Raw genomic sequence first — 20,299 nt, 5'->3', positions numbered from 1 at the left:
ACATGTAATGAAATAATTAGGGAACTAAGTATGGATATAATAATAATAATAATTATATATAATAGTATCAAACAATTAAATTTAAAGTAGAAAGATAATGAAACATTGCTTGCTAATTATGGTGTTAATACAGGAATTAGACGGTGAATAAAAAGTGTAACACAAAAAGATTAACTAGGTTAAGCTAGTCCACATTCATTCTAGTGAAGTCATTGAGTTTCTTCATGCTCTTGGGGCAGAAAGACCAGTCTATGCATCAATAAATAATGCTCCTTGTTCTTCCTCTCCGTATCGTTCCAGTGAGAGTTATGGGCAATAATAACTACTGTCATGTCTTCCCATTTGCGTCCTGTGAGATTTAAATGCTTGGGAAACGGGTTCTTTGACCCTTTTGGTTTTAATGGTATACCGGTGGTTATTGATCCTTCTACATGTACGTAGGATGTACTATGCATCTACCTCATAAACTACACGATCTGTAACCAACAATACGGAGGTGAAACTGAAGACCCATAATTAGTTCCCTAATTATTTCTTTCCATAAAATGGTAGGTTGATAAAAACCTGTGTCTAGGATACTTTGTTGAATTGTCGAAGCTTACAGTCAGTACTATACAATGAAACCCATGCTTATATAATTTATAGATCGTCCACATTAAAACCAACGTACGCATATATTCTTTATTTTCATGTTTTGTAAATTGAAAAAGATACAGATTTTTTATGACCTGAATAACTTTTGATACAAAGCAAGACTAGGCCTCTTTGTTATCTAAGCATTAATTTCTATCTGAAGATATATAAATTAAAGTAAACTAACAAGGAATTGTTGTTGACAAAACATTGGTGAATGTCATTAGCAAAACATATTTTGTCATAATTGCTTATATATATTTTGTACTATAGCTCTTGAACATGCATACCTCTATATGAAATATATCAAGAGTTACAACATATTCGTTGTAAACGTTGACAATAGCTGAAATGTATCAAACCAGGGAAAATGTTACAACAAAGAACAATAGAATACAAATTACATGTAATATAATTGAAGTATACAGTGAAAACCAAGGTTATATGCCAACTAAAGCTAGTGAAACATGTTCATGTGCACATTATTTGTAATCTATATTCTGATATTGCGATGTATGCAAGTTGTGAATGTGACGAAATGTCACAGTTTCCAGAAAGCGATACTCAGGTAGAATAGTTCTGTGGATGCTTTCGCTAACTTTGCATTTTTTTATTCGGGAGGGACATGGTGATAATGTTATATCATCGTAATTTCTACAGATACTCAAATTTTAAACCATTCTGTCTCCGATTTCGCCTTCCAGATCAATAACTACGGGGGTTCAAATTGAAACCCGAACGCGTGAAAGGATGGTCCTTAAAATAATAGTTCAATTCAACTAACTTTGCGCAACTGGATCCTGTCAATCAGGCACAAGTATTAGAGTTTCATGGAAAGGAAAATTGGAGTTGTGTTTTCACAAACACATCTCATTACATTAAAAAAGTTAAAATTCTTGACGATCATGAACATTTTCGGATAATGTACACTGTTACCAGTTATATAGTCTGCATGCATCATCAGTTTTGTAATGGATCTTTCTTTTAGCGAACACGGTCAGGGTCTGTCTAAGTAATAAACAGGCGTTTAATGATTCTTGGTTTATTTTTAATTGCAGAGCCTTGATTGCTGACGTGAATAGAAATCTTCCACCACTGACAATGTCAGAGAAAACAACGTAAGGTGATTCTTGGTTATAAAACATTTGCAAACAAATAAGAACAGTGCAAGCACATTGACATTGAGGAAAATGTAATTGCAATTAGACATTGTTCATATACAGATTTTCCATTATCTAAGGCACTGGACAGAGCTTTGCCATAGATTGGATAGTTCAGGACCCTGTGGAGCGTCATTCGATTGATTTTTTTGTCTGGTAATTAAAGTGCAATATGTCAAGCAAAATGGATCCTACCACAGCTACCCTTTTAGGAATTGATTTCTTGTTGATTGTAGTCATTGTTTCTACTAACATATATTCAATCGTCGTTATCATGAAGAAATCAAAGAAAAACTCGAAAAATTTGCTGTTGGTCTCTCTGTCAGTTTCAGATATTGCCGTTGCAACGTTTGTGATTCCCAATATAATTTTCTTGAAATTACACAACTCTTCTGTAAGTCCGGTCATATGTCAAATATGTTTGTTCACCGAGTATATGGCCAGTGCGGCCAATGTCTTTTCTATTTCTGTTTTGGCCATCGACAGATTTAGAGCATTGGTGTTTCCTCTGCAAAATAGAAATACAAACCGTGGAGTTTTATATGGAACGATAGTGCTAATATGGGCTGCTTGTGTTGTGTATGCTATTCGGGCACCTGTCGTTTACAGAGGTAAAATGTTTAAATTAGGTGGTGTAAATTACACGACTGTGAAATATGGCTGCGCTATTCCAGATTCTCTTCTGAGTCTGCATTCTGGATTAGTTGTAGTCGATGTCATTGTGTTATTTGCTGTTCCAGCGGTGGTTCTAGTTGGGTGTAACATAAAAGTTTCTTTAGAATTATCTAACAAGACAGAAGTAAGTTTAAGCATGCCTGAAACAGTAGGGAAAAGGCGTAGAAGGGCTGTTCGAACTCTCCTCATCATGATTTTGATATTCATCCTCCTCAACTTTCCTTTACATTATTTTCGAATGGCTAGGCATGTCTTTAAGCAAACGATTTCTGGAGCCTCAACATTAGGGCACACTTTCCTTATTCTCACATTTATCAACAATTCGTTAAATGTTTTTTTCTATGGTTTGCTTAACGAGGATTTAAAATCTGTCTGTCTGGTGTGTTGGAAGAAGCGAAATCAGGTGGCACCTCATTCTTCTGGAACAACAAGCATGATGAAAACCAGAGGCTTCACGAAATCGAACACTAAAAATGCATTAGGAAGTACCGATTAAATTGGAACAGAACAGAAATCAAACTGTTCACTTACAGTGACTTTTTTCTAAAAGATATACTTGTTGGTATTCATTCTTAAACTCAGACTTGAGTGTTTGTAACAAAATCATTATATAGTTAACAATATAGATCAATATTGTTTAAACGTATATCAATATTCAATATTGTTAAATTGTATATTAATATTGTTAAGAATGCATCTTCATATTGTTGAAAATATATATTTATCTTTTTAGAATATTAGTATTTATGAAACAAATTTCATTGTTGGAAACGGGCTTCATGAAGTATACCAGAGTGAGGGGGTCGTAGTTTATACTATCATGTATATTCAACGGGATGACCACAGGCCTTATCAATCACAGTTAAAAGTATCACTAGCCTCAAGGGCCATGAAATCTACATGCATTATAATTTTCATGTTCTGCATATCTTGTTCAGCAGCAGTATAAAACAGGATATGCTTTTAAAACACAATTGCACCCGAAAGTGTCCAAACTGAGAATGTACATAGTATAATATATGCTATATTAACACATTATGACTATTTCTGGACCCGCCCTAGAGTCAGAAGACTAGGGTTGCGAAATTCATAATTTTGGGATGTGTCCCTTTCTGATTTTTCTATATATGAAAATAGATTTTGTACTGTATCAGCAGAGTTAAAGAAAGATTCTTTCAAAAGATAAAGGTATTTAATCGCTATGACCATTTTGGATCCACCATGGTACCAAACCTCCCACCCATTGGTTCATGGAATTTACATTATATGTACAATTTCAGTAAAGGACTATCTGCTTCTTCTAAATATTCATTCAGTTTCAATGGCCTGAAGAAGATTTTAAAACCATATGAAAAGTTTGGCCTCGCCCTGCACCTCTACCCTAGGAATCATGGAATTTACAATATTCATAGAGGTTTACCTGCTTTACATGATCATGCATTTAGATTTTCTTATGGATGTGTGGTAGGTTGGTTGGATATTGCTCGCGAATTTTTCACTCATATCGAGATATCACCATTACCAGTGAAAGGCTGCTAAATATAAGCCAATACTCGGCGGTTACGGCCTTTGAGGAATCTTTATTGTGCTACACCTGCTGTGACACGGGGCTCGGTTTTTGTGGTCTCGTCCGAAGGAACGCCCCATTTACTCATCTCATACGACAAAAAGGGGTACTCACTTCTAACCCGGATTCCCTCGGGATGATAGATGTACGGTTGTTAAAAAGACGAATTTTGAATTTTGAAATTTTGTCACATTTGTGCCCCATCCCAAAGGTCCCAGGAGTGTAAAAAATTTGCAATTCATGTCCCTTTGTCCCATAAATGCTTCATACCAAATTCGAAAAGAATAGAATGGATAGTTAGCAAGAAAAAGTTTAAACTATTTATTTTTGAACACACAACAGACGCAGAATAATAGCCATAGATCAGCTTAGTGATTCAGGTGACCTGACAAGGTTCATTCCTCATATACATCCTGTTTTCATTTCAGTCGGAATTACCGGCCGTTAAAATAGACGCATTATACTTATCAAGGTGGAAATGTAAACATATATTACGTATTATTGTTTAAAATGTATATTGATATTGTTAAAATGTGTATTAAATAAAGACCTGTTGTGGTCAGAATGTAGTGTTCTTGGAATTTTATTTACATGAAAAGATGAAGATAACAAACAGTGATTCATATGCATATAAGTTGATTTTAAGATTTTTAACCCATCAAATTTTGCTGTGGGCGGAGCGTTCCAAGGTTCTCGAGTTTGTGACGTAATGATATTACGTCAATAACATCTGATATGATGGACGAGGGAAGATTTGATCTTGTTACTGAAGAACAACTACAGTCGATAATAAACAACAAATTGAGTCTAAACACAAATGCTGCTTTTTAATATGCAAAGAAAAATAGATATGATCGTTCAACTCTGACCGTATATTTAAGATTGCATTGATTTGTCCACAATAAAGTGATAAGTTGTAGTCAACATTATCCAATTATATTATAACTGTATATTATTGCACCATGTTTTCCTACGTCGTTTGTGGTGTCACAAACTGAAACAAACATCAATTTTACGTAGTTTGTTTACAAAATCTGCGGGATGTTAACATGTGATTAAAGAATTCTGAGTAGATCCAAGTTTTTTTTTTATCTTTATTCTTCATGTAAATTGTTTTGATGTGTTTTGGTATGGAAATCTCATCAATGAATTGTGAGATCATTTTATATGATAAACATGTGTAACAGTATTACAAAAATTAATTTGTTATCTTTAATTTCCAGTTTATTTCCTTTACAGGGTGAAACGATGTACAAACTAGTCAGAAGGTATCATAATATATACACTTGTAAGTTGTTTGTCAATGATATGCTTACATCCATGCTGTTAGAAAACTACAATATTCTTAGTGACGCTCAAATTGGTTTTAAAGCTGGTTACAGTACAACAATGCAATTTTTATTCTATACTGGTCAATCAGCAGAAGTGTTGTTAAAGGGCGAAAACTATTTTGCTGTTTTGTAGACTATCAAAAAGCTTTTGCTAAAACTAAAAGAAAAATAAGGTTATCTAAATTAGCAAAAATGGCACTTTGAATCATTGGATATCATAAAATCTATGCAAGTCCGTGAAAGATGGGAACAATACTGCGTTTGTGATTGTCAACTATTACAGTCAAACATTTGGTGTCACAATGAAAAGGACGGGTAAGATTTAGCACAGACGACCGTGAAAACATTGGATTGAAACTGTGGTTCTGTGAAATGAATTTGAATCCACTCTGCAATGACAAGTATCATAATAAATATAATGGTTATCAATACTTTGAAAGACCATTCTGTTTTACCTTCAATTTATATCACTGGAATCTTAAGATTAAAATTTCATTTTGCTAATTGAATTTCAATCCATGTTTAGCCTTCAGTGCGGTCCTTGATAATTAAAAGCAGGAGAAAATGCTTTTCAACAATCAATTCGTTAAGATAAAGTACTGTATCGATCAACAGGAGGAATGAGACGGTGCGATTTATATACAAATGAAACTGTGGCAGACTATAACCAAGGTTTTCATAATTTGCAAGGTTTACCCCAAGAATAAGAATTAAGTGATGAATTTCTTCAAACAGTAAACACGGATTACGATACGAACTTGCCATCTAGAGGACAAAAACCGGGCGTTCTAATATAGATGAGATAGATAATTTTAAAGAAGTTGGGGTTGATTTTATTTTGAAAGGAAGTAGGTCACATGATGGAGGTGTTCTATACCACCTAATTACTATACCTAGCAAAAGCAAGGGAATACGGATAAATAATAATCAAACTTCCTTTCAAAATGTATATCAAAAAATTGTATGCTGTAAAAAAGAAAACAATTGGTAAACGGAAGTCCTGTTCAATGCAAATAATCTTCGTAAAGTCAACGCACAAAAATATTTTTTATTCAATAATGATTGCCTCAAAAACCTTTGGTTGATATATTCTTATGAAGTGACAGACAATCATTCTTTACGAGGATTATTATTTTCTAATATGTCTTCAAATCTACTGCAAGTACTGTATGATTCTACAAGTCATGCATTTCAGAAGATATCACATGTTTGCGCCCGACATCCATGGTGATGGTTACGAGCAGATTTATAGTGCAGACTGCCCGGCCGAGCCTTAATACACTTGACCTGTTGCAGTGAGGTGTCGGTGGCCCCTCAGATCCCCTGGGGAAGGGACGGGTCTTCTGGAACATCTGATTAAACTGTGGAGATCCATGGACGATTGACTCCAGTATGAGGGGATGGAAATATCCACCACCCTTTGGAGGATTTACTAATCCCCGGAGCCGGGATTCTTGAAGAAAGTTAGCGCAAATTTACATCTGTACATAGTGGATCGACCCTCAGAGCTCCCTCTGTATAAACAGGGAGACTCATATTTTATTGTCTGTAGAAAACTGTATTAGCTTTGGATGTGATGTAGCGAATTTTTCAGGCATATGACGCCTGTCATAGCTTCTGATTTGTCATAGTGCCAAAGCCACAAAAACCACTACGAATTTAGTTTTGCATTTAGTTGTGAAGTAGAGATTTAAGGAGTCTAATGACATTGGCCCGCCATTACCATGGTACTACTACCCCGACATGATGTCAAAAACTACAGAACACTCCGCTATGTTATTTTATATGAAGTTAGAATATCCAATTAATGTAATAAAGTATGATAGAGCTGGTACGATAGTGTTGATATTGCTTGTGGATATGGTAAGCAGAGTTTGGATGATAAGGAAAATGACTCCGATGTAATGACCTAGATCACCCAATAGACTGGTTCTCCCCGCCCTCAAGCGTGTGGTGATTTTGTCGTAGTGAATGTTGGAGTGATATTTGAGAGGTACATGGGTTGGATTTGATTTATGAGTTTAGCGTTGGAAATTAGGTGCTGCTTGTAGATGTAGTTTACTGAGCGATGTATGGATCTATGTAAAACTTATACGGTACCAATTTTGATGCACCAGATGCGCATTTCGACAAATAATGTCTCTTCAGTGATGCTAAACCGAAATGTTTGAAATCCGAAATAACTATGAAGTTTTAGAGCTAAATATAGCCAAAATCAGCGTGCCAAAAAGTGGAGCCAAATTCGTCAAAGGATAAGAGCTATGCATGAGAGAGATAATCCTTAATTTTGAAATGAATTTCTAAATTTTATAACAGCAATTAAATATACATCCGTATTTTCAAGCTAGTAGCGAAGTACTTAGCTACTGGGCTCATAATTTTTCTAGCCCTTAGTGAGTATGTCACATGTATTATTGTTCCCAATGCTTGTTTGGTAGTTATGTCAACAATCTCGTTACATGGAATGCCCATATGGATGTGTTGATTGGATTGTGAGGATTTGTGCAAGAGGATGGGGAAGTTGTTGAGTATATAGGGCCTACCGTACTAGTTTTGAATGATTGAAGTGTTTGTAATGCACTAGGAGAGCTAATGAGAATTATTGTTCTCTGATATCCTTTATTTTGTTCCCCAAACTTTGTTTCATTCATTCTTTAATAGAATTATTAGATATGTGGTTACCTGCAGTACAAAAATGAAAAAAAAAAAATAACCGAGAAAAGAATAAAATTAAAAAAAAATAGAAAAAATAAAAAAAACACAAGTGAAAAGTAGCTAGTAAAAAACAAATCGATCAAAAATAAACTTCCATCTGGTCCAGATTTTATCAAAGCTGTACATTTTAAATAATTGGATTCCAGCGTATCTTTAGCTCACCTGAGCTGAAAGCTCAAGTGAGCTTTTCTGATCACCCGTATTCCGGCGTCCGTCCGTCTGTCCGTCTGTAAACTTTTCACATTTTCAACTTCTTCTCAACAACCACTGGGCCAATTTCAACCAAAGTTGGCACAAAAGATCCTTAGATAAAGGGAATTCCAAATTGTTAAAATAAAGGGCCAGGCCACCTTCCAAGGGGAGATAATCAAGAAAAGATAAAAATAGGGTAGGGTCATTAAAAACTCTTCTTCTCAAGAACCACTGGGCCAGAAAAGATGAAATTTATAGATAACCTTTATTAGGTAGTGCAGATTCTAAATTATTAAAATCATGGCCCCCGGGGGTCGGATGGGGCCACAATAGGGGATCAAAGTTTTACATACAAATATATAGGGAAAATCTTTAAAAATCTTCTTCTCAAGAACCACTGAGTCAGAAAAGTTGAGATTTATATGAAAGCTTTCTTATATAATGCAGATTCTAAATTGTTAAAATCATGGCCCCCGGGGGTAGGATGGGGCCACAATAGGGGATCAAAGTTTTACATACAAATATATAGGGAAAATCTTTAAAAATCTTCTTCTCAAGAACCACTGAGCCAGAAAAGCTGAGATTTATATGAAAGCTTCCTTATATAATGTAGATTCTAAATCGTTAAAATCATGGCCCCGGGGGGTAGGACGGGGCCACAATAAGGGATCAAAGTTTTACATACAAATATATAGGGAAAATCTTTAAAAATCTTCTTCTCAAGAACCACTGAGCCAGAAAAGCTGAGATTTATATGAAAGCTTCCTTATATGATGCAAATTCTAAATTCTTAAAATCATGGCCCCCGGGGGTCGGATGAGGCCACAATAGGGGATCAAAGTTTTACATACAAATATATAGGGAAAATCTTTAAAAATCTTCTTCTCAAGAACCACTGAGTCAGAAAAGCTGAGATTTATATGAAAGCTTCCTTATATAATGTAGATTCTAAATTGTTAAAATCATGGCCCCCGGGGGTAGGATGGGGCCACAATAGGGGATCAAAGTTTTACATACAAATATATAGGAAAAATCTTTTAAAATCTTCTTCCCAAGAACCACTGAGCCAGAAAAGCTGAGATTTATATGAAAGCTTCCTGATATAGTACAGATTCTAAATTGTTAAAATCATGGCCCCCGGGGATCGGATGGGGCCACAATAGGGGGTCAAAATTTGGTTTTTTTGTTGTTTGTTTGTTGTTTTTTTTTTTTTTTTTCGTTTTTTGTTTTGGTTGATATAGTGCAGATTCAAGTTTGTTAAAATCATGGACCCCGGGGATTGGATGGGGCCTCTAGGGGGGGGGGGGCATCAAAGTTTTACATACAAATTTATAGGAAAAATCTTTTAAAATCTTCTTCTCAAGAACCACTGAGCTAGAAAAGCTGAGGTTTATATGAAAGCTTCCTGATATAGTGCAGATTATAAATTGTTAAGATCATGGCCCCCGGGGGTCGGATGGGGCCACAATAGGGGGTCAAAGTTTTACATACAAATATATAGGAAAAATCTTTAAAAATCTTCTTCCCAGAACCACTAAGCCAGAAAAGCTGAGATTTATATGAAAGCTTTCTGATATAGTGCAGATTCAGGTTTGTTAAAATCATGCCCCCCCCCCCTCCTGGGGTAGGATGGGGCCACAATAGGGGATCAAAGTTTTACATACAAATATATAGGGAAAATCTTTAAAAATCTTCTTCTCAAGAACCATTGGGCCAAAGAAGTTCACATTTACATGAAAGCTTTCTGACATAGTGTAGATTCAAGTTTGCAAAAACCATGGCCTCCAGGGGTAGGTTTGGGGCCATAATAGGGACTACGGTTTTACATGCAAATAGATATGGAAAATCTTCTGATATGGACCAAGGTGACTCAGGTGAGCGATGTGGCCCATGGGCCTCTTGTTTCATATGGTATTTAAACCTTAGATGACAGAATAATCCAACCAGGTTTGGTTCTTTATTCTGCATTAAACAAGTAAATATGTATTGTTTGACATATACAATTATAAAATTAATAACTTTGTTATTAAAAAACAATGGAAATTCACCTAATCTGATATAGAACACATTAAAACCAACTCTCTGGTCTTTCTGTATATATGAAGACGCAACTCACTCCACAATGTTTGGATTATATCACATGAAGTAAAAATATGTATCATTGTTTCTACATTTTTTGTACAAAATCTACAGCAGTCATATGTTTTAACACTAATGTTTTAAAGATGATACCCAACAGGAAGGATTCTATGTAAAATTCTTAACTGTAGCCATTGAACTGAAGAATCAGTTGTTGTTTTGAAACAAATCTTAAACACACTTTGCAAAGAAAAATCATCTACTCCATATGGAATTAATTCAGCCTCCCACTTGCCTTTAGAAGTTGGGATATCCTCTTTTTCATTCAAAAGATTGTAAATTATTTTGGAGTATTTTTCATGCAACAAAACAGGTTCAAAAAATATTGGCATACATGGATTAAGGATTCTTTTGGTTGAATGTCTATCGATTGACAAAGTTTTTAAGTACACATGTATTATGAAATTACTGTTATAATGCTATTATATTTCCTTACACATACTTTTTTTAGACTGTAAGTGGATTGAAAATCTAAGGTTAAGAAATTACAATCATCATGAAAAAAATCTTGAATAACTTTAACTCCTTTCTCATACCAGTACTTGAAAAAAGTGGTTTACCAGTTATTTTTATATTAGAATTGTACCACACCAGAATATTTTGAAAATTGCTTTTTAAAGGAGGATTCTGTCTAATTTTCACATAGGAAAGCCAAGAATTCAAAACATCCTTCCAAATGTATTGTTTTCTTTAAGTAAGTATTCTACAATTAAACTATCACCAAATTCGTATGATTTCTTTAAAATATCTTTTCCATAGACTGCAAAATAGATATTCATCCACGGTTTACAAGATTTTGTAAGTCTCTTAATCCATGAACATTTCAGGGATGTAATAAAGTTGTTTATATCTACCATTTTTATACCCCCTGATAGATAGTCTTGTGTTATCACAGACCTCTTGACTTTATCTATACTAAATTACCATAGAAATCTATACGTTATTTTACATAGATATGAAATTGTCTCCCTTTTTGGCGTAGGAAGTGATATAAACAAGTGATTTAATTTTGGGATTAGCAGAGTTTTAATGACTAATTCGACCAATAGGAGTGAGAATTCTTCTATTCCACTGCTCAATAAGTGCAGTATTTTTTGGAATTTGGAGTCCAAACTTTATGTCATCAATTTCACTAAGATCAACAGAGAATAGAATACCTAATAGATTAAAGGTTGTAGATCTCCAATCCAATTTCCATCTTATGTGATGAAAGATTTGATCTGATATTTGTTTGTAGAACCAATCCAAATGATTTTTGTTTTAGAAGTATTAATCATTAGACCAGAAAAGCTAGAGAAAAATTATATGGCATCTAAAGCTGCAAAAAGGGATTCAGGTGAACCATCAAGGGCTAGTGAAGTATCATCTGCATATTGCGATATTTTATGTTCTGTGTTTTCTATACATATGCCTTTAATATCATTGTTTTGTTTGATTAATATTGGAAGAATTTCAGCACACATGAGAAATAAATATGGTGCAATAGGGTCCCCTTGTCTACACCCTCTTTGTATGTCAAACTGTGCCGATAAATATCCACTCTGGAAAATCGATTCTCTGAAATTTGTGTTTAAATTTTTTAAATATATTTGTTTGAATCAAGAAATCCTAATAAAAAATTCATTTTGTAATAGATAAATGTAGATTTGTATTTTCCTCAATATATTTTTCCAAAGTATCTAAAAAGGAATGAACATTTACACATTCCCAGAAGAGGTGTTCCAATGTTTCGTCTTCCAATTTACAAAATGTAACAGCTTTTTGTATCCTTCCTCTTACTTTTATGCAGGAAAATGTTTGTAGCCAAAATTAAATTAATAAGTTTACATTGGAACCATTGAAATTTTGATTTTTTTGGTTAACTTAAAAGGTAACTTATAAATTGTTTTCCATTCACTTTCTTCAAGTCCAAATAGAGTGTTCCATTTTGTTTTTCAGATTGGTTAAGTGCCGTTAAAGTTCAATATATCATAAATATGTTTCGATTTCTTACAACGTGACAATTTATAGATATTAGGTAAAATCAAGGGATTTTGTACCTAAGATATTTTTTGTTTTCATCCATGTTTGTACTGCCTGTACTATACCTATAAATTCTAAAACATTAATATGTACACGAGGATAAATGGCTTAAATTTTTTCATATGTATAAAAAGTACCATCTTCATGTATGATATCATTTACATATTGTATATTATACTCAAACAGATTTTTATTGAAATATGTTTGTTTTTTTACCTACATGTATCATAATGTTTGGATTAAAAACAAAGTGGTAAATCACCTTTTGTCTTGTCTATAAGAAAGCTGTCTTTCTGAACTAAATCTATCTAAGCATTAAAGACATTTATCCAAAAGACATTTTTGAGTGTTTTTTTTTTTTTTTTTTTTTTATTAAAATCTCATATATATAATATATTCCACATGTTGTTAATTTTGTCAAATCAAGCTTAGGGATGAAGAGTTCAAAGCCTTTATCTGCAAAGATTAATTGTCTCATCCAAAAAATTCTAAAGACGCAATACAGGCTTTTATATTAATCATTCGTAAACCACCATTTTCATATGTTTTTGTAATGATATCTTTCTTAATGCGGTGGCTAGGACCATTCCATACAAAGGAGTAAAAGAGTTTTTCCAATTCTTTACAAAAAGCATCAGACGGATTAGGAATATACATCAGAATATGATTTAGAAGAGGTAGCACCAAAGTTTTAAGTACAGTTACCCTTCGTATTGGTGTTATATATATTTTGCTCCACTGGCTGATAATTGCCTTCATCTGTATCAACTTTGGTTCATAATTTATTTTTGGAATCTTTTGCAAGTCTACATCAAAATGAATTCCGAGTAAAGTAAATATACTATTACCCCAAGAAAAAAGAGTTGAATTTCTTGACTAAATCTCTTAGCACCTATTTAGACTGCATGAGTTTTGAAGCAGTTAATAGATAAACCTGATAGTTTAGAAAACTTGTTCAGTGTCCTTACAGTTTCTAGGGAAGATTCGCAACTACCGTCAAGTCTAATTGATGTATCATCTGCCAAATGAGATATTTTTTCCAGTATTTCTAACAGCGATTCCTTTAATATTACTGTTTTTTCTTATTATAATTGCTAAAATTTCAGCACAAAATAGAAAAATATATGGTGACAAAGGATCTCCTGGTCTACAACCACGTTGTATATGGAAAGATTCCGAGACATTACTTCCTTGTATAACTGTGGATGTAATAATGTGATAAAATATTCTATTCCATTCTTTAATGGAAAGCCCAAAATGAAAATAGTGTAAGGTGCTTTGAATAAAATTCCATGATATCGTGTCAAAAGTTTTCTCAAAATCTAAAAGTAATAAAAGCCCAGGAACTTCACCTTCTTCCGTAAACTGCGTAATGTCATATATCAACCGTGTATTTTCACCAATATTGCTAATGAAACCAGTATGGTCTGTATTTATAAGTTTACTAATATGTGTTTTTAATCAATTGGCAATAGAACCTGAAACTAATTTATTTACATGTACTGTGTTGAACAATGTTATTGGACGTCAGGTTTTAAGGTATTGTTTTGGTTTTTTACCTTTTGGAAGCAAAGTTATGATATCATGTCTCTGTGTAATTCATAAAAGTTTATTCTCATAAGCATAGTTAAGTGACCTCACTACAAAGTTTCCAATTTGTTTGCAAAATACTTTTTAAAAACTCAGCTGAGAAACCATCAGAACCTGGCGATTTGTTAGATTTCATGTTTCCAGGAATTTTAGGGACTTCTTGTATAAATGTTAATTTGCCTTCTAATTCTAATGACTCTTTGTGTGTTAATTTTGGAATATCATTAAAATCTAACATCTCATCTAAATCTTCAATGTTTTTATTATCGTCAGAATCAGCATACAGATTTTGATAAAAAGACGTTTTCTTTCAAAATTTTATGCTGTTCTACTATTATTTTCCCTTCATCAATTTCTAGTTTGGGGGTTATTTTACTTGTAAAATTTCTAGATTCTAGAGAACAAAAATAATGTGCGAGTTTCTCCCCCTCTTCTAACCATTTAGCTCTACTTCTTATGTCCTGCACTTGTAATTTTGTTTTCTTAAGTTTTCTAAATTGTGTTTTCTGATTTCTAAATTGGCCAAATTTCCTTCAGATGCATGTTCCTCCAGGGTTTTTATTTCTTCGATTAAGGTTTTTTCCTCTGTAGATTTTTCTTCTTAAATAATGTTGAATATCATGTGCTTTCCCTCTAATCTCCATCAGTAAAGTTTCCAAGAATAACTGATCATTTATTGTGAAAAAATATTTTTATTTGGAATGTTGTCTATGGACTCAATATTGTAGATTGGTACAGCATACTGTTTCCGCACTTTCTGTATAACGTCATTTATACAATCTACATAACCTTTATCACCCAAAAGAGAATTACTAAATTTCTAATAGCCTCTTCCATTCTGAAAATCATCGAAAGAAATTGACAACAGTATCATGGAATGGTCAGATCTGTAACTTGGTTCGAATGAACATTTATTTCAACTGGGTAGCAACGTCTCTGATAAAAGAAAAAAAATCTAATCTACTTTGCTTAAAGGGTCTTTTCTTACGCCAAGAATAACGTCTTGTTGTTTCATGTACATGTAATTGTCTAAATGGATCAATATAGCCATTGCATTCCATTAGTTCTAAAATGTTGCTCCTAACTTTAGGATTATTTATTGTGTTGTAATTGTAACAGTCAAGTTCAGTGTTTAAGACAATGTTTAAATCACCACACCATATAATATTATAAAAATTTAGCTCTTCAATGCAAGCTTGAATATTTTCAAAGAAATCGGGTGTGTCTGAATTTGGACCGTATATAGTAGAGTATAACCTCATGGTTTTCTATAAGTGCTTTAAGAATATGAAAATTCCCAGTACTGTCTCCCTTTTCCTTAATGACCTTAAAATCAAAATTATTATTTATCAGGATAGCAACCCCTCTTGAATTGGTTGTGAAGGAGCTGAAATAACATTGAAATCCCCATTGGTTTCTTACCTCTTTTTCTGAATCTATTGAGAAATGAGTATCCTGTAGACAATAAATATTATAATTCAAATTTTTAAAGATAATTTAAGACATCTCTGCGTTTAGCGATATCTCCCAAACCTTGACAATTAACTGATATACTACGGAATTTATCGATTGGTTCCTCTTGTTTCTATAACTCGTAATCCGGTATAAGGCCATTATATTGAATCGAAATTTTATTAGTTTTGGAGAGTTTATTTTTGTATTGTCTCGGTTTATGATATAATACCTATGGCACGGGATTCCAATTTAAACGTACATGTATATACGACATCGTGAAACCGCGACGACTGCAATACTCAATCTAAACTAGTACACAATATTGTAAAACCGCGACGACTGCATGAATCAATCTAAACTAATATATATAATATTGCAAAACCGCAACGACTGCATGAATCAATCTAAACTTATATACGATAGTGTAAAACCACAGCGACTGCAGTAATCAATTTTCTGATTGCTTGAGAAGAGAAAAAAAAAGACCCATGCATGATGCGTGGATTATAGCCATTAAAATGAAACATACAGATTTTCACCTGATAAAACTGCACATATACATCAACTAAGTCCATTCGAATTCATCACTAACAATTACGAGTATACGAGTATGATTTGAGTGACGGAGATAAAAGGTACTCGATGCCACGCTTTCATCAGAGATATAATAATGTAACTCATTCATTTTCCATCACCGGAAGTCCACGCCAGTCTGATGTCTTGCAAGATTGGCCCTGACTGTCTGACAAAGTGCTCTTTCATGAACAATCTAATTAACAACAAATCTTGTTATTAAATTCTAAGGAGTGGAATACTGTAATTTATCCATTGAATAAAACTTGATATTTTCACCATTGTTTTCAAACTCAGAAAATGACGAAAGTGTTTTCTTCGTAATGTGATGATAATAGTATAGCAGCACATGTGGTTCTTCAATAGAATAATTCAAATCTATAAGGATAGTGAAAATATCCTATCCATCATGACATATCTCAGAGTTCATAAAAGCCGACTTTCTACTTGCTCATGATTACAGTCACAGCTTTGTTTCCCCTTCTTCCTCTTCAAATAGTGAAATGCTAGAATATTCATCCAATATTTATATGAACAAATTCATTTTTTACTATTTGTGTCTACTTTTCAATCCCCAATGTCATCTTCCGCTTTAATTGAATTCTTGATTGCATAGTTGTAATGATTAACAAGGTGAAAATACACACCCGATGCAAGACACATAGTACTCGTGGCGGATGTAACCGATCCTACCTAGCTCTGATGCCTCCAGGGGGCTGTTTGTGTCCTACTTTTAATCTTGAATTCTTTACACATGTAGGAGTCTTGAGATTCATCACAGTTCGTTATTTTTACCTTATCATTTATGTTAACAATCACGGGGGCCTCACTTTCAATTGGAGAAGCTATAAATTACAGATTTATGGTCCACTGTAGGTCAGGGAGATGTAGCTTGATTGGTCGCCTCAGTTTTATCCCTGTGGGAGGTCGACAGACTAGATCACGATCTTGCATTTTACCCGAACACACCGTGGCGTTTTCTCTACTCGCAAACAAACAAAAGGTCGAGCTGCACAGTACAACCATTGGATGGTTAAATGTATGACTCAACTTGACTATCTCGACCTTTTAGTACCATTCATTCCTATCATGTTTTATCTGCAAAAGAAGATATCAGGTAATTAGCATGCTTTATTCGTATACTCAGCTTCGAGTAATTAGCATGCTTTATTCGTATACTCAGCTTCGAGTTCATTTGGGTGTTACCTTCAGTGTTCTGAACAATTTGAGGACTGCAAAAATCGATATTTTCGTTTTTACTTAGTGCCTTCAACATTCGGACAACAATAATCGGATATTTTTGGACGAGTGGGCAAATAGTATTTTTTTAAATAACAGGAAATATCATAATTTTTATCTCTTGTAAATAGATATAGCGAATCATACAAACTCTAGTGATCAATCTCAAAACTCCTATAAGGAATGCAAAATGGAGAGTTGGGCAAACACGGACCTCTGGATATATCAAAGGCTGGATCTGGTGTCTAGGAGTAAGCATCCCCTATTGACTGGTCACACTTGCCGTGAGCCCTATATCTTGATCAGGTGAACGAAGTAAATCCTTAGTCAGAATCAGCGTGTCAAGAACGGTCTAACAATTGGTATGAAACACGTCAGACAGCATTTGATTCCATGATGTAATTAGCTGCAGAACTGTGGCTCTCTGAAAAAAATATTGTGACGGAACAGAGAGCTACAGATCCACCCCTTATAAAAACCTTCGATTTACGGCACACATAAGGCTGCGCACGGTTGAGGCCCGATATCGTTGTATTCTTGTGTTGCTGTCTCATAAACCCAATATAAAAAAAAATCTTAACATATTTTCCTACTATACTTGCGTCCAAACATACCTTCAAATATTCATTAAAGCCCCATACGACCCGAAAACTCACAGCTTCAAATGATTTCGTTTGTTGACGTAGACATGTTAGGTAGCCAGGTCAATTCGAACGCTGTTGCTGTTGGTACATGTATCTATTCATAAAATTCGTTATAAGTTGTGTATTCGCTCTTCATATATTATCAACACGAATAATTAATAGAAAATAAAAAATAATTTTTTCTAAAGGTAAAATAAACTCTTGATTAATGAAAATGCTACAAAAGTCCAATATGGTCCTTAACACTCATGTGGCAGGGATGGAGACCGAACCAGACTAATGAAAGCCGCATTGCTGTGAATTTAGCTATTTGAATAAATGTTATTTAAAGGTACTGGGATGATATATTATCTAAAATATTTGTGGGGATATTAGTTCACATCTAGACGTAATTGTGCAAATATGGAAATTAACCGGTATTCGAATTGACCGGCCACCTAAAAAACGAAATCATATGAAGCTGCGAGTTTTCGGGTCGTATGGGGCTTTAATGAATATATGAAGGTATGTTTGGACACAAGCATAGTAGGAAAATATGTTAAAAAATTTTATGCCCCCGAGATCGAAGATCAGGGGGCATACATGTATTGTTTTTGTCCTCTCTGTCATTCTGTATGAAACTTTAACCTTCCTAATAACTTTTGAACAGTAAGTGATAGAGCTTTGATATATTTCACATGAATATTCCTTGTGACAAGACCGTTCCATGGGTACCAATATTTTTGACCCTGTGACCTCGACCTTGGTTTTAAAAACTTTAACTTTACTAATAACTTCTGAACAGTAAGTGATAGAGCTTTGATATTTCACATGCGTATTCCTTGTGACAAAATCTTTCCGTGGGTACCAATATTTTTTCCCCTGTGACCTTGGAGTTTGACCTACTTTTTGAAAACTTGAACCTTGCTAATAACTTTTGAACAGTAAGTGATAGAGCTTTGACGTCAACGGCAAGCTAATAACACAACCTTATGACAAACGAGATAACTCCAGCTTCTCCATCGTAAGCTTTCCATATTTATTCAAAAGCAATATTCCATTATCAGCAGTAAATGGTGTTTGTGTCTCTTGACTGATTCGATACGCGATAGCATGCTATTCGCATAATCAATATTTAAATTAAGACAGGCTACCGACAAATAAGATGTTACATGGGTTCCAAGAGTCTTCTTTAAAGTCAGCCTTTCGCAAAGTATATATCTTCGTTATCATAATCTCATTTGCTATCACTGGGTCGAATGCTTTCTGGCATGTCGCGTTCTATACCTACTAATTTTGACTACGGATTACTCAGTTCACATGAACAAGATATAGGGCTCACTTCGAATTCTTTTAACAGTAGTCTGTCATTTAAATTTTGTTTCTTATACGATGCTAAAATCAATATTTTGATGAAACTAAGAATGTTATGTAACAAACTTTACGAAAACAGAGTGCGAGGGCCCATTAATATCAACATTTTGCGTTGATGTGACGCAATGAGGCCTCGACGGGGAGTTTGCATTCTACGTTGATCAATGTGTACGGAAATGTCTGACATTGGCAATTTTGTATGAGGTTTTTATTCTTTCTTTGTGAAGTTTGGGGAATGGCTTGAAATATTACTCTGATATTGCCCAGTGTAAACTGACTTTATTGAATCAACTTATTACCAAAATGATTTTAGTGAAGATTAGGGAATGCGTTTTTAAAATAGTTTATGAAATGAATTAAACAAGGTGTCGTATATTGGGAATATTTTGTGGAATTTTCTATAAAATAGCATAAATTATTGGCACTTTCTTTTTGGCTAATTTTCATTCTACAGCCATTGAGCAGTGAGGGTTCTTTAGCGTGCCACACCTACTGTGACACGGGTTATCCTAATGCCGAGACTTAGGTCTGTCGCGGCCAGGATTCGAACCCCGCCCTACCGCATGCGGGGCGAACGCTCTAACCTCTCGGCCACCGCGGCGGTTCTAATACACAAGACATTTATAAATTTTCATTTTTTTTTTATCATTACTAAAAATCATGCATATATACAACACCAGCTAAGCATATCACAACATGTATTGCATACATGTATAATTTTATCCATCAAATTAAAATTAATTCATCCCCCCCCCATCATATTGAGTTAGATTTAAAAAATCCTAGAATATTAGCTATCGGTCTTGAATGTACATGTACTATGTAATTTGTTAACTGGTGTTTTGTGAGGTTCTTGCTATAATTAAAGGGGCGTGGGCATGATTTGAGCTGAAAATTTTCACAATTTTATTTTTCCACTTTTAACGTAAAATGCTTCAAGGTATCTGTAATTGTCAGCAAATTTGAATATCAGTTGTCGAGGTACATGGGAGATACAGAGCTCACAATTCC

General features: G+C 34.1%; 1 protein-coding gene across 1 annotated transcript; it reads left to right on the top strand.

Moving 5' to 3' along the window:
* Positions 1 to 1,977: 1,977 nt before the first annotated feature.
* Positions 1,978 to 2,964, top strand: LOC125679316 (neuropeptide FF receptor 2-like). The gene has a single exon (XM_056144061.1). It carries the CDS (start codon positions 1,978 to 1,980, stop codon positions 2,962 to 2,964), a length of 987 nt encoding a protein of 328 aa, XP_056000036.1.
* The last annotated feature ends 17,335 nt before the right edge of the window (positions 2,965 to 20,299 follow it).

The sequence above is a fragment of the Ostrea edulis genome, chromosome 1 (genome assembly GCF_947568905.1).
Source record: "Ostrea edulis chromosome 1, xbOstEdul1.1, whole genome shotgun sequence".
Lineage (NCBI taxonomy): Eukaryota > Metazoa > Mollusca > Bivalvia > Ostreida > Ostreidae > Ostrea > Ostrea edulis.
The sequence above is the reverse complement of the archived record's forward strand: the minus strand, read 5'-3'. Positions and strand labels throughout refer to the sequence as shown.

What these genes read in the sequence shown, in the direction of transcription:
- LOC125679316 (XM_056144061.1), top strand. Translation starts at nt 1,978, where the DNA reads ATGGATCCTACCACAGCTACCCTTTTAGGAATTGATTTCTTGTTGATT.